The sequence below is a fragment of the Oncorhynchus masou genome, chromosome 14 (assembly GCF_036934945.1).
Source record: "Oncorhynchus masou masou isolate Uvic2021 chromosome 14, UVic_Omas_1.1, whole genome shotgun sequence".
Classification (NCBI taxonomy): Eukaryota; Metazoa; Chordata; class Actinopteri; order Salmoniformes; family Salmonidae; genus Oncorhynchus; species Oncorhynchus masou.
Genome location: NC_088225.1, coordinates 20,382,549 through 20,395,231, shown reverse-complemented (window position 1 = coordinate 20,395,231; position 12,683 = coordinate 20,382,549). Strand labels below are relative to the sequence as shown.

General features: G+C 39.3%; 1 protein-coding gene across 4 annotated transcripts; it reads right to left on the bottom strand.

Moving 5' to 3' along the window:
• Positions 1-3,004: 3,004 nt before the first annotated feature.
• On the bottom strand, positions 3,005-12,379 carry LOC135554494 (uncharacterized). 4 transcript variants are annotated; one of them, XM_064986829.1, is made up of 15 exons: positions 11,980-12,379; positions 11,577-11,689; positions 11,108-11,245; positions 10,901-10,973; positions 10,718-10,771; positions 10,495-10,551; positions 10,249-10,324; positions 9,867-9,956; positions 7,321-7,413; positions 7,064-7,192; positions 6,810-6,881; positions 6,637-6,702; positions 6,409-6,534; positions 6,090-6,255; positions 3,005-5,973 (listed from the first exon to the last, which is right to left on the bottom strand). In XM_064986829.1, the coding sequence occupies exons 1-15, from the start codon at positions 12,050-12,052 to the stop codon at positions 5,929-5,931; spliced, it is 1,371 nt and encodes a 456-aa protein (XP_064842901.1). In that variant the 5' UTR covers positions 12,053-12,379; the 3' UTR covers positions 3,005-5,928. The 4 variants fall into 4 exon arrangements, with proteins under 4 accessions (XP_064842901.1, XP_064842900.1, XP_064842899.1 ...); XM_064986828.1 differs by having other exon boundaries at positions 6,409-6,537; positions 10,249-10,321; positions 11,980-12,373; XM_064986827.1 differs by having other exon boundaries at positions 6,409-6,537; positions 10,901-10,970; positions 11,980-12,373.
• Between the last annotated feature and the right edge of the window lie 304 nt (positions 12,380-12,683).

Genomic DNA, 12,683 nt, shown 5'->3' with positions numbered 1-12,683 from the left:
CTAGCAGCACAAGCATTTCGCTACACTCGCATTAACATCTGCTATCCATGTGGATGTGACAAATAAAATGTGATTTGATTTGAGATTTAAAGCAAGTTTGCTGCAATTCATCACATTTTGCAATATGGCGGAGAGAAGATTTGCAATTTTACTAATTTACTGCAATTCTACTCATTTTGTCATAGGGTGGAGAGAAATGTATGCATGTCAATATGATTTCTAAGTGACAGTGACTTACAAAATCAATGCCCCCCCCCCTGTCAGAAATTTGACGATGTTTACTACAAGTTTACGTAGCTGGTCGGATTTATTTACCAATCAACAAAAATTGAGTGATTGAGTGATTTTCAATGACTGACATAACAAATGTCTGACAAGACTGAGATAAATCCAGAAAGAATATCAATCCAGAAAAGAAAAGCTTATCAAAACATACAGGCTACATGATGCATGTGACTACGATTTGAAAAAGTACTGTTCTTGCCTTATAGACTACACACGCTGGGCATGATTCACACGTGATACTATTCTCACCCATCAGACTATACTTCATTTAACATTGTCTTTACATACAGTATGCTAAATAATATATGTATGAAATTGGTTTGGATGTAGAATAGGCCATTATCATACCTCTGGTATTGTAGTTTACAAGGTAACTGTACATAAACCTAAACTGCAGTGATAAATAGCCATACTCACAGACCGATCACTTATGGCAGTGTGGTCTACATTGACACACTCCAGGAGGGTGATGCAGGAGTAGCTGACATCAATCACATTGTGTGTATGTGTAGTGTTTTTGTGTTGACAAAGTTCAGCAAGCCACGTAGACGTCTGTGGAAGAAAACCTACACAAGTAAAGTTAGACATCTAACACACAAAAACAATATTCTACATGTTTGAATACATTTGTCATTAAACTGTATCTACTGTCTGTATTTTTTATCTATTTAACATTGCAAGTCAGTTAAGAACAAATTATTTTTTACAATGACAGCCTACCAGGGAGCAGTGGGTTAACTGCCTTGTTCAGGGGCAGAACAACAGATTTTCACCTTGTCAGTTTGGGGATTTAATCCAGCAACCTTTAGGTTACTAGCCCAACACTCTAACCACTACGCTTCCTGCCTCCCCTGAAGTGTGAAAGACAGTCACATTTCTGATTCTACAGTAGTCTGATAGTGAAGCCTGTGAGTCATATTGAATCCCCAGTTTGAAAGTTGTACATCATATGTAGTTGTAGTCACGAGAGTCTTGTGAGATACAATAAACAGATATCTTACCTTATTGGAAACCACTGATTGCCACTGCTCACATATAGGATTCTCCTTCTCCTTTACACAGTATTTGTACGCATTTCCAGTTCAGAGGCTTGTACAACTAACATTATTGGTTTCTTCTCCACCCCAACAGCCTACAGATATATATTTTGCAATCTCTCTTTCCTGAGAATTGTAACATTTTCAAGAGAATGGCAAATAGCTGAGAGATAAGCAAACACTCAAGACATCGAAAAAACTAATCCAACTACACTACTGCAAATATGTGTCAGGAATTGGGGAGAGGAAGACATGTAATGTCAGCTTCACCCAGAAAAAATACAAGGTCAAAACACAATCTTCTTACCTTGAATTAACAGGATTGTCAATAATAAACCAAACAGATAAGGAATAAACATGGTAGCCTCTAATTACAAACTACTGTGTGCTGCGTGTTGAGTTCCAGCTGCGTGTTGAGTTCCAGTCTGTCGGTGCAAAGCAAACCAAGGCGGGAAGGACACTCTTTCTCTTGTTGAGCGGAAGTTACATCATAAGGAGGAGCAACAACAAACACATCTGGTTTTTGGATAAATATTTTAACGTTTTGTGACAATTAAACTAGATTTTTTTGTATACAACTTAAGGCATTGATATTAAAACGTGTAAAGCCTCCAGTAGGATGACAACTTGACCTGATTCCTACTGGTGGGGCAGTCGGATAATAGTGCTTTATTGCATTGTAGGATGTGCACTGCGATGTGTCTGACGTGCAGAACTCATTACCAGGTCCATGTTACCTGTCTCCTGCCCACATCACCTGTCTAGAAGGTCACAAGGTCAAAAACTCAGGGTCCTGCACACAACACTTCTGACCACTAGACGGGGCTGTTGTTGTATTGTAGGAATGAAGCACATGGTTTTGTTGAACTGTAGGGAAAAGGGGATACCTAGTCAGTTGTACAACTGATGCCTTCAACTGAAATGTGTCTTCCACATTTAACCCAACCACTCTGAATCAGAGAGGTCCGGAGGGCTGCCTTAATCGACATCCACATCTTCCGCACCCGGAGAACAGTGGGTTAGCTGCCTTGCTCAGCGGAATAACGACAGATTTTTACCTTGTCAGCTCGGGGATTTGATCCAGCAACCTTTCGGTTACTGGCCCAACGCTCCATTAGGTTACCTGCTGCCCCATTAACTCATGGTAGATAACTTTACCTCATGGTAGATAACTGTTCGAATGATTCCGCGGGTAAAGTGATCACTAGTGGTTAGTGTTTTTAACATGTTAATAAAGATGATGAACACTCTAGGTTGACTGTGACATCTGACCCTCAGTGAGTGGAGGGTGTGAAGAGATTATCATTATTACAATCACGTGGTACATTTCAGAGTGGGATGAAATAGGAAAACATCAGGAACTCATCATCCATACCATACTGTACCATACATACCGCGCCATACCATCATTGGCTCCTGTATGTTACTGGTGAACACATCAGACATCCCACAAAGACAGACATACAGTCTGTGTGTGTGTGTGTGTGTGTGTGTGTGTGTGTGTGTGTGTGTGTGTGTGTGTGTGTGTGTGTGTGTGTGTGTGTGTGTGTGTGTGTGTGTGTGTGTGTGTGTGTGTCTGCATAAACTTGAAAAACTGAAAACGAGTGACAGAAGACTAAATAAATCAGTTGGATCTTTCCCTCTCCACCAGTGTCTTATTTGAAGAAAACACGACCACAAGCTGGAAAGGAATGTTTTAATGATACAAGGAAAGCAACTCATCATAATATTAATAAGCATTGTACCAGTCACTGAAAAGTCACTGGTTTGAATCCCCGAGCCGACTAGGTCTGTCAAGGTACCTTTGAGCAAGGCACTAAACTTGAATTGCTCCTGTAAGACACTCTGCATAAGAGCATCTGCTAAATTACTCAAATGTTCATGTATTAAATAAAACAAGTTGTGACCATACACAAAACTCTGCAGAATAGCCTTCCTAAATAGTAGATATGACAATAATGTGGAGGTTTGTTCATACAAATAATACAAGAGTATGAGGGACAATTGTATCCATCAGACCTGAGTCGTTCATGAAACAATAGTCTTAACTCACTCACTTGTATGGCAATGTATGAGCAGATCATATCAATCCAACAGTCAAAATACATAGTACTATACACTGAGTGTACAAACATTAGGAACACCTTCCTAATATTGAGTTACATCCGCTTTCGCCCTCAGAACAGCCTGAATTGGTCAAGGGATGGACACTACAAGGTGTCGAAAGCGTACCACAGGGATGCTGGCCCATGTCGAAACCAAAGCTTTCCAGAGTTGTGTCAAGTTGGCTGGATGTCCTTTGGGTGGTGGACCATTCTTGATACACATGGGAAACTGTTGAGAGTGAAAAGTCCAGCAGCGTTGCAGTTCTTGACACACTCAAACCAGTGAGCCTGGCACATACTACCCATTCAAAGGCAGTTAAACCTTTTTGTCATCCCATTCACCCTCTGAATGGCCCACATACACAATACATGTCTCAAGGCTTAGAAAAAAACGTATTTAACCTGTCTCCTCCCCTTCATCTACACTGATTGAAGTGGATTTAACAAGTGACATCAATTAGAGATCATAGCTTTCGCCTGGATTCACCTGGTCAGTCTGTCATGTTCTTAATGTTTTGTACACTGAGTGTAAATTGGTCATGAAAAAGTAATAAATAAAACTAAATACATGTGTAAGGTAACTAACCATAAAAGCATCAGGTGAAAACCATTCATAACAGTATGGGACCAACCCACATACATGACATGAAATACATTACAAATAAGTCAAATTAACATAATCAAAAGAGGAAGAAAATGAACCTTTTCTGACACGAAGGTTATAAGGTGTCAGTGTACTGTATGTGGGTATGTCATTCGTCTAAGTCATTTGACCTGACAGAGACACTGACTGAAATAAACATTCTAATGAAACGGTGAACATAAATGTCAACATAGCTCCATAATTCCTGTCTAAAGTTGTGGTATTTTTCACAATGTCACTAGTAGGTGGGGATGTGGGGTACAGTTCCTTCCGCAAGAACTGCAGGTAACACTTAAAATGAATACCCTCTTCATAATGTGTTATAAGTGTATTTATAACACCTTATAATCTATGCATTATACATCATAATGCATGACATAGGCACCAATGGCTAATACATGTCTATATTCCTACAACATTTTAAGCAGGCAGCATAATGCCTTGTGATTATGAAGCTAAGTGGTATGACCTCATGAAATGCTCTTCAGGAAATTGCGTCAGATGGCTATACAGTAACGACTTCACGTAGGAGTTCCGCACTCCTGTTAAAGGGATAGTTCACCCAAATTACAAAATATAATTTGCTTTCTTTAAGGTGTAAGCAGTCTATGGACAAGCTCAGACAGTAATCCATGCTTTGGTTTCGGATGGGTGGAATTATAACGTGAGCATCTAACAACCCAAAGGTTGCGTGTTCGAATATCATCACGGGATATTTTAGCATTTTCGCTAATTAGCAACTTTGCAATTACTTACAACTTTTTAGCTTAATGAGCACATAATGTATAATATAACGATCCTAATGTGGCATTTGGCATAGTAATACTTTGCTTCATAAGGCATTACACATCTCGGTGATAATGCTTTATGCAGTTCCAGATGTTCATGAACAGTTATTAGCACCTATGTTGTGCATCCTGATGCATTATGCATAGAAGGTGTTATTAATGCTCCTATAATGCATTATAAAGAGAACATCCATATGAAGTGTTTCCTGTTTGAACTGATCAATCATGATTTCCTATGAATACAGTGATTTAAATAAGTCTGATGTAATATCATCTAGAGTCTAAAATGGAACATCAATGTTCTTTACTGAAAGTAGGATTACATGTGTGTGTTAAATGGGATGTTCAAAAGTAATGTTAAAAGTTATTTTAACTGACATGCTAACTCTCAATTCAGAAATAATGAATAATTGCTTTGGTAAAATAGAGCTTCTTAGACTGGGCCCTGTGATAATGAGGCCTACTCTAAATAACGTCTAGTCACTGTTTAGCTATTCGACTTTTCCATAAGACATTGAGACCTCATGACCTTGGATATGTACTAGAGAGGTTAACGTTTTAAGCATCTTTTCACGTGTATGTTATATATATATATATATATAATATTGCTTGTATGTATAGTATACAGTACTAGTGTATGATCTTATCATACTTTCATATAATTTGATATATAATGTTGTATAGCTAATATGTGACTTGTTGTATCATAATCAGTCATATGCCGCACACTCATTTTCAGATAATAGTAATTAAACATGTAGATAACTCATCTAAATTATTATTATCTAAAAGTCTTGGTCCGTTTTGGAATTTCAACTGATATCACTAAAACACATTTCCTAACTTATCCAGGTCACAGCTGTCGCATAGACAATTAACTTAATAAACTGTTTAGATTATAGAAAATCAGTAAAACACACTGGTCAGAATGTGCCTTGGGGTTGAAATGACTGATTATGATGAAGCAAGTCACATATGTGTATCTTGTAATATGTATATTATATACAGTATTACTGTGTCTTATAATATTTTATTAGGTTCTCTTTTGTTATACAAACGTCCACCGTTTGTTACAGTTCTCCTCTTCTTGACTCCATGTCATTAGGTCCTTTGTCCTTGGGAAAAACACAAGAGTTACAAATATGTTGGAGCAAAAAGAAAACGAGCCCTGTCATTTTAGATACGAAGACAAACAGTTCACCAGTTGTCAGAGGACATTAACAGTACTTACTATTAACTCATGAGGTTTGGTGACTTGGTCCTTGTCCAAGGCCTGTTTGTCCAATAGAGCAGTGGTTTCCTCTGCAGCTCTGTCAGACATGGGAGGTCCTCCATTCATCTGAGGAGGTCCTGGACTCTGTGCACCAGGAGTCGCTTCCTTAGTCTCATCGTTAACCCTGTTGGAGTAATAAGACATCAACATTCACATCCATGATCCACCATAATACTGTTCCCTATAGAGACAGAGGCTGACATGAACCGTGGGAAAATGGGGTGAGTGGCATTATACCCAATGAGTTGTGGATGTATCAATATGTAATCAAGCTTACCTGACATCATGGTGTCCATTCACTAGAGGGGGTTCAGCATGTGTCTTCTGACAGGAGTCAGGATCTGTTCCCCCACTGTCTGCTGACTTCCTGTCCTGCCCTTCTAGCACGCCTTCCTCTCCTGGGCTTCTAAGGGTGATTATTACATGGATAAGAATTAAGGATATATTGGAGAGGGGTACACATGGTCTACATGTTCATGGCCTAAATGAAAGAGGAGTGACTCACCTGCAGAGGAGGGGTGAAGTCTCACCAGCACCCTGACCTGGAGCCCCATTGGTCAGGTGTGATTCCCTGTGGAGTAAGATACAGACTGGATCAGGAAACATGACCTCAACCAGTTATTTAACCTCCTCTACCATCCCATGCAACTCTACACACAGATAAATACACATTCTCACCTTCTATATGGCACGTGTCCATTGCTCTGAGGTTGACCAAGAAGCTGTGTGTAATCAGTCTGGCTGTTAACCCTGTGGGAGCAATAACAGGGATATCATCAGGGTTAAAACTCTTGATCCACCAGAAACAACACTGTCCTCCATAGAGGTAGAGACTAACATGATCCATGAGATCAATTCTGAAGGGAGAAATGAGATTGTCATTCAACAGATAATGAAGATCTACCAAAGGAGTCCTCATGTGGAGAATTTACCTGACAACCTTGGGTACATTCAGTGGATGGGAATCAGCATGTGTCTTCTGACAGGTTTCAGTGTCTGCTCGGTCATTGTCTGACAGCTTTCCATCCTCCATTCCTCGAACAGCTTCCTCTCCTTGGCCACTAAAGTTGAGATTATTACATTGATAAGGATTTAAGTATCTCTATTGGGAAGGATACAAATGTTCTCCATATCCATAGCCTACATTAGTAGAGGACTGGCAGGTGATTAGTCATGTGGTACAGTTTACCTGGCATCTCCATTCAGCAGAGGGTTGTCAGCTCCTGTCTCTTCATTGTCCATGGGCTGCCTGCTCTCCTCTCCTGGCTCACCTCCTTGGTCACTAAAAGTGAGATTATGATGAGCATGACTGAAAGGAAAAGCAAGGCAAACTGATCCAGGACAGAGTAGACTATAGAGATGTAATAGAGGTATTCTAACTAACGTGAGAACAACCACAGCTTCAACAGTCTCACCGTCATCAGGCTTTCTGAAGTCTCTATGATAAAACATTGTCATGACGTTGGCCTGGGTGGTAGGTTTATGACAGTCATAAATACCTCTTCCCCCCTTTTTCCTCTCTCTACCCTACTGATGTTACATTTGAAAAATCATTTGGTTAACATAGAGATTCTGGGAACATCAGAAGGTGGGGGGATATTAACTATATTCTGATAATCCGACCAATTGAACATATGCGGTGGTGCTTAATGAATATGATGTCAGTCCGGTTGTCATCTGATACATTCTCATCAATGATAAGATGACATAAACTCTACAGTGGAAAGTCTACACATCAGAGTTATTGGATTCCCATGGAATTGTTGTTCAATTTAAATGTTTGAATATGAAATTATTCGTGATGGGATGAAATGTGATTTTAGCTTCTAAAATGTGAGATTTGGGTTTTCATAAGATTAGGGCTCTGCTCAATCAGTGGCCTGCCCTGTGAAGGGACATGGGCTATAAAACTTTTCAAACACGCCCTTTTATCCCTTCCTATATAAAGCCTTGACGACAATGTAACCTCCTGTTCCAAGGAAGTGAGGACGACGGTCCGATGTCAGAATGGTTCAGATAATAACTACAGAACGAAACCAACATCAGTGTGAGCTTTGGTTGCGAATGGTATGAACTTTGAACTCTTATTCACTACAGAAGTGATACCTCCGAGCCGTTAAGTTAGCAACAGCAGATGCAAACGAGGGTTAGGTAGGAACAGACAGAGTATCCCGTCTATCACACAACGACGTTACTACAATGTATCCAATTGACCACCAGAGACATTCTTCAAAGGACAAAGGACTCGGTTGGGCGACACGGCCTTCCATCTACCACCAACCTACCAAAGAACAGCTCAGAGTAAATATTTATTGCATTTTCCTTTTCCAAATGGGCGGTAATTTAGAATGCATAAGATACTGTATTTACGATAGCACAGCTTCTTCCTTTGTCCCTCAGTCTTCCCGCTCTTCCACTCAAACCCAGCCCCTTTTCTTTTGTGTAACAAGCTGTCATATCTGTTCTGCCCACTAGGGACGTTTTCCTTCATGACGTAATTTGTAATCAAGTTATGATTTAATTCTGTGTATGTGTAATTCTGTGTGATTAGTTAGGTATTTAGTAAATAAATAATTAAACCCAATTTTGTATTGCTGATTCAACGTGTTAGCCAGGGTTCGTGCAGATAACCAAGAATTTACAACTTTCAGATGAGACTGAATTAAGATGACGATTAATACTGACTGCTATTGATGTAAAATATTACTTGGTCTTTAAGAGTTTATTCGGAAGATAACAGCTCTATAAATATTCTTCGATACATTAGACCACAGTCAAAAATACACCAGTTGTCCTTCTGGCTTGAATATGTTATGTCTTGCCTGGGCAGGGCTCTAAAGGCAGGGTCTTTGCTGAATGTTGTTGCTTGCCAATAGACATTACTGGTATTTGAAATGCCATGCAGATTTATTGAGTAATTCTTCCTTCGCCTTCTATAGCAGGGCTTTCCAACTTTGTTCCTGGAGAGCTACCCTCCTGGAGGTTCTCTCTCCAATCCCAGTTGTAACTAACCTGATGCAGCTTCCAGGGATGGGAAACTTTGATGGGGGCCACAAAAATCCGAACTCATTATGAGGGATTGCAGTGGCTAGTGGGTCTGTGTACCCACATTCATACCCACACATGCAGTCAGTGCCGGCCCTAAGCAGTCATTTCAGGCTATTCTATTCATTTTGCCATTCGTGGAGTCAAAAAACAGCAGTTTTACAGCTAATTTACTGCAATTCTACACATTTTGCCATAGGATGGAGAGAAATGTATGCATGTCAATATGATTTCTAAGTGAGAGTGACTTACAAAGTCAATGAGTCCCCGCCAGTCATCAATTTGACAATGATTTCTACAGGTTTAGGTAGCTGGTTAAATACATTTATCAATCTAAAAAATTGTTAGCTGATATGAGCTAATTGAGCGACTGTCAGTGACTGACATAACAAGAGAAAAATTGCTGATGAACAACCAAATTTTGAAATTGTACCTTGTGTATTCTACTATTCTAGCTGTCAACAGTAAAACGGGGGTCCGCAAGCCACCTGTTTCCCGTCGCTTATTAGAATCAGGTGTGCTACAGTAGATTAGGGTTGGAGTGAAAACCTACAGGACAGTAGTTCTCCAGAAACAGGATTGGAGAGCCCTGTTCTATAGAGACAGAAACTAATATAACCCATAGCAACAGCTGAAGACAAGAGAGACATTCAGTGGTTGATTACAGATAAATAAAGTGAGGTAGTTTACCTGGCATCACGTTGCTCATTCTGCATCAGAGGAATGGAATTTGGTTCTGGAATGCCCTGACCCGCTTCCATGTCTCTGTGGCATTGGTTGCTAAAGATGAGATTATTACATTAATAAGAAATTAAGGATAATGTTTGATAAACAACAGTAAGTTGACAAAATGGCCGACAAGACTGTAGTTTGTTAGTGGCCTGGAAGTCCCAGGCTGTTCTCATCCTGTTTGTGACCTGCTAGGACCCCATTGGTCTGACTTTAAACCCTAGTAGTAAGACAGAGAGAACTAGTCTTATAACTAACATAAACCCTCTGCAACAATTCTAATTGACTTAAAGACAAAAAGAGTTATAAAGCTGTTATAGAAACAGTTATATAGGATACTCACCACTGTTTGTCTCTCCAATGTTTGTACATACAACAAAACACTAAGGGCAAACCAGCAATGACCAGCGCGAGAGCTACTGAAAAACAAAATGTAGTCATCAGATGTTGACATATTCACACAAAAGAAAAGGTTTTAAAACAGCCTTCTAACAGTAGTTGATCTTGGTAACATAATTTTGAGGTCAGATTTACTTGTCATTTTCTCATACAGAGGAAGCTGTGGTGATAGATTTGCGTAAAAACTCACCAAAGATTATCCAGATCAAGCTAGTGTCACCGCGGTGTGTATCAGGATGGTCTCCATCTATAATGGTGGAATTAGAGAGAATAAAGTCATTTCCATAATCAATCCAAATACTGAACAACACAGAATAATGTGTTATGTCCTCTTTCCCTTCATTTCATTTCCAGGCTTCCAGAAAATAAAAACATCAAAAGCAAATTCTCAAGGGATTGACATTGGTACTCACCTGGGATGATGGTTGAATTCAAAGGTGCAGTTGTCACAACCTCATTCTTCATCTCTACAAACGCCAGAAAGAGGTTAAAAGGTGTACAGTATTCAAAATGAATGAATATGATTTAGTGCTTTTCTCTATGTGCCCTTGAAAGATACTTGAAATTGATGGAAAAGAGGAATGTCAACTATCTACCTGTGACAATGTAATGGGAACATCTCTCCTTAACTGGGGGATCTTTACCATTAGACTCAGTTCCAGTCTTCTGCTAAGAGGGAATGGGGAGGGATATTGTTTCATCAGTTGCATCCTAATAATACAGGATTAAACCCATAAATAAAAAAAACAAATGTGTAAGTTGTTATAATCAACCTCTAAATAATGTGAAATTACAGAGCTCACCTGTGTAGAATCAATGTAAATTATGTTCATTGTCAGATGTTGGCATTTATAGAGGGTGATTGAACTGTTGTTCATCGTTACCACCTCATTCTTATCAAATTCCATTGGCTTGTCCCCTCCACTGTTGGCAATGGCAGTCTGTGGGAAAGACAGACAAAAAACTATTTCAAGTTGGAAAAAGACAAGTCAAATGATCAATACGGAATGTACAGTGCATTCGGAAGGTATTCAGACCCCTTCACTTTTTCACATTTTGTTACATTACAGTCTTATTCTGAAATTGATTCAATTGTTTTTCCCCTCATCAATCTACACACAATGAAAAAGTCAAGGGGTCTGAATACTTTCTGAAAGCCCTGAATGTAGTGGTATTTTTTGAAGTAAAGTAATTCTGTGTGCGGATTGCATCCACTGCTCTCCTGCAGTAGTTACTTCCTGTATAGATGAACTAAAACACAGATTAACTTACCCCTGTAATGTTGTACACCGCAATGTCAGATACACCTGACATGTTGTATAGATACATGTATCTACCATCACTGGTCTTCAATTTTCCACAATCAATTTCCACCGAAGTACATGCTAAGGATGTCAAGGATGTTTTATTTAGGACAACGTCATGTACATTATTACGAAAACCACTTACAAATTCCTTTAGACAGAAACTAAATTGAATCTAGATAGAGACTAGGTTTGAGATCTCGATCCAATAAATAAGAACAATAGAAAAAGGTTGTGTAAGAAGAGGACTAGCGCTCAAACAGGTCTGACTTCTCTGAGGGCCCTGACGCAGTTTATTTAGCAGAAGTATCAGTCTTCAGGGAGAAATAGGGAAACTTTGAAATGAATTCTACAATAATTTGTTATTTTACCTTGATTCTCGACAGCGTAGGTTGGATAGACTTTCAAGACAGCAACCAAAAAACCCACTTCAAACAAAAACATGTTCAGTTCTGAGATGACACATCTACCTCCACGCTTAGTGAAATTGAAAAGAAAGTAGAGGCATTTCCTGGTTGTTTATATAAGCAGAGGAGGAGCTATGGTACGTACACTATGACGCACAGAATAAACATTGTGTATTTTTTGGGGCCTTTTATTCTTCAAAGTTGTAATTTATAAAGACGGGGAGCTAGATGGACACTGTTTAACAGCAAGGAACTTGTATTCTGTTCAGTTGGCAATGGAAACTTAGAAAAGGTTTGAAATGACTTGGTTAGAAGTTGTGTCATATCATTCAAATGTTGATGGTTCACTTTACACATCCACAAGCAACAACAGCCTAATGAACTGCTTGAGCTCCAACCAGTGTGGTATTAGAACGACCTCCAACCCCTGTGTCTTATGTACTGCAATATAATACTGTCTAAAACCAGAAGACATCCTTGCCATGTGACTGGGATGTATAGACAAGATATCTATATCAAATGTTACCTGAAGGTTCATGACAATAGAACACTTAGGCATTTCAGAGAATATATTAATGTTGAGTTACAGACATCACACAAATCATACACATTTTACCTGAAAGATCAGGTAATTTTACCTGAAAGGCCGCCTCATGGGACTCTCGGTC

Bases quoted from the DNA above. Each gene is read 5' to 3' on its own strand.
- LOC135554494 (XM_064986826.1), bottom strand. From the start codon at position 12,052: ATGTTTTTGTTTGAAGTGGGTTTTTTGGTTGCTGTCTTGAAAGTCTAT. The intron at 10,772-10,900 runs GTAGATAGTTGA...TGGCGTTTGTAG, and splicing joins TTCCCATTACATTGTCACAG to AGATGAAGAATGAGGTTGTG. The intron at 7,414-9,866 runs GTAAACTACCTC...TCTCACTTTTAG, and splicing joins AATGAGCAACGTGATGCCAG to TGACCAAGGAGGTGAGCCAG.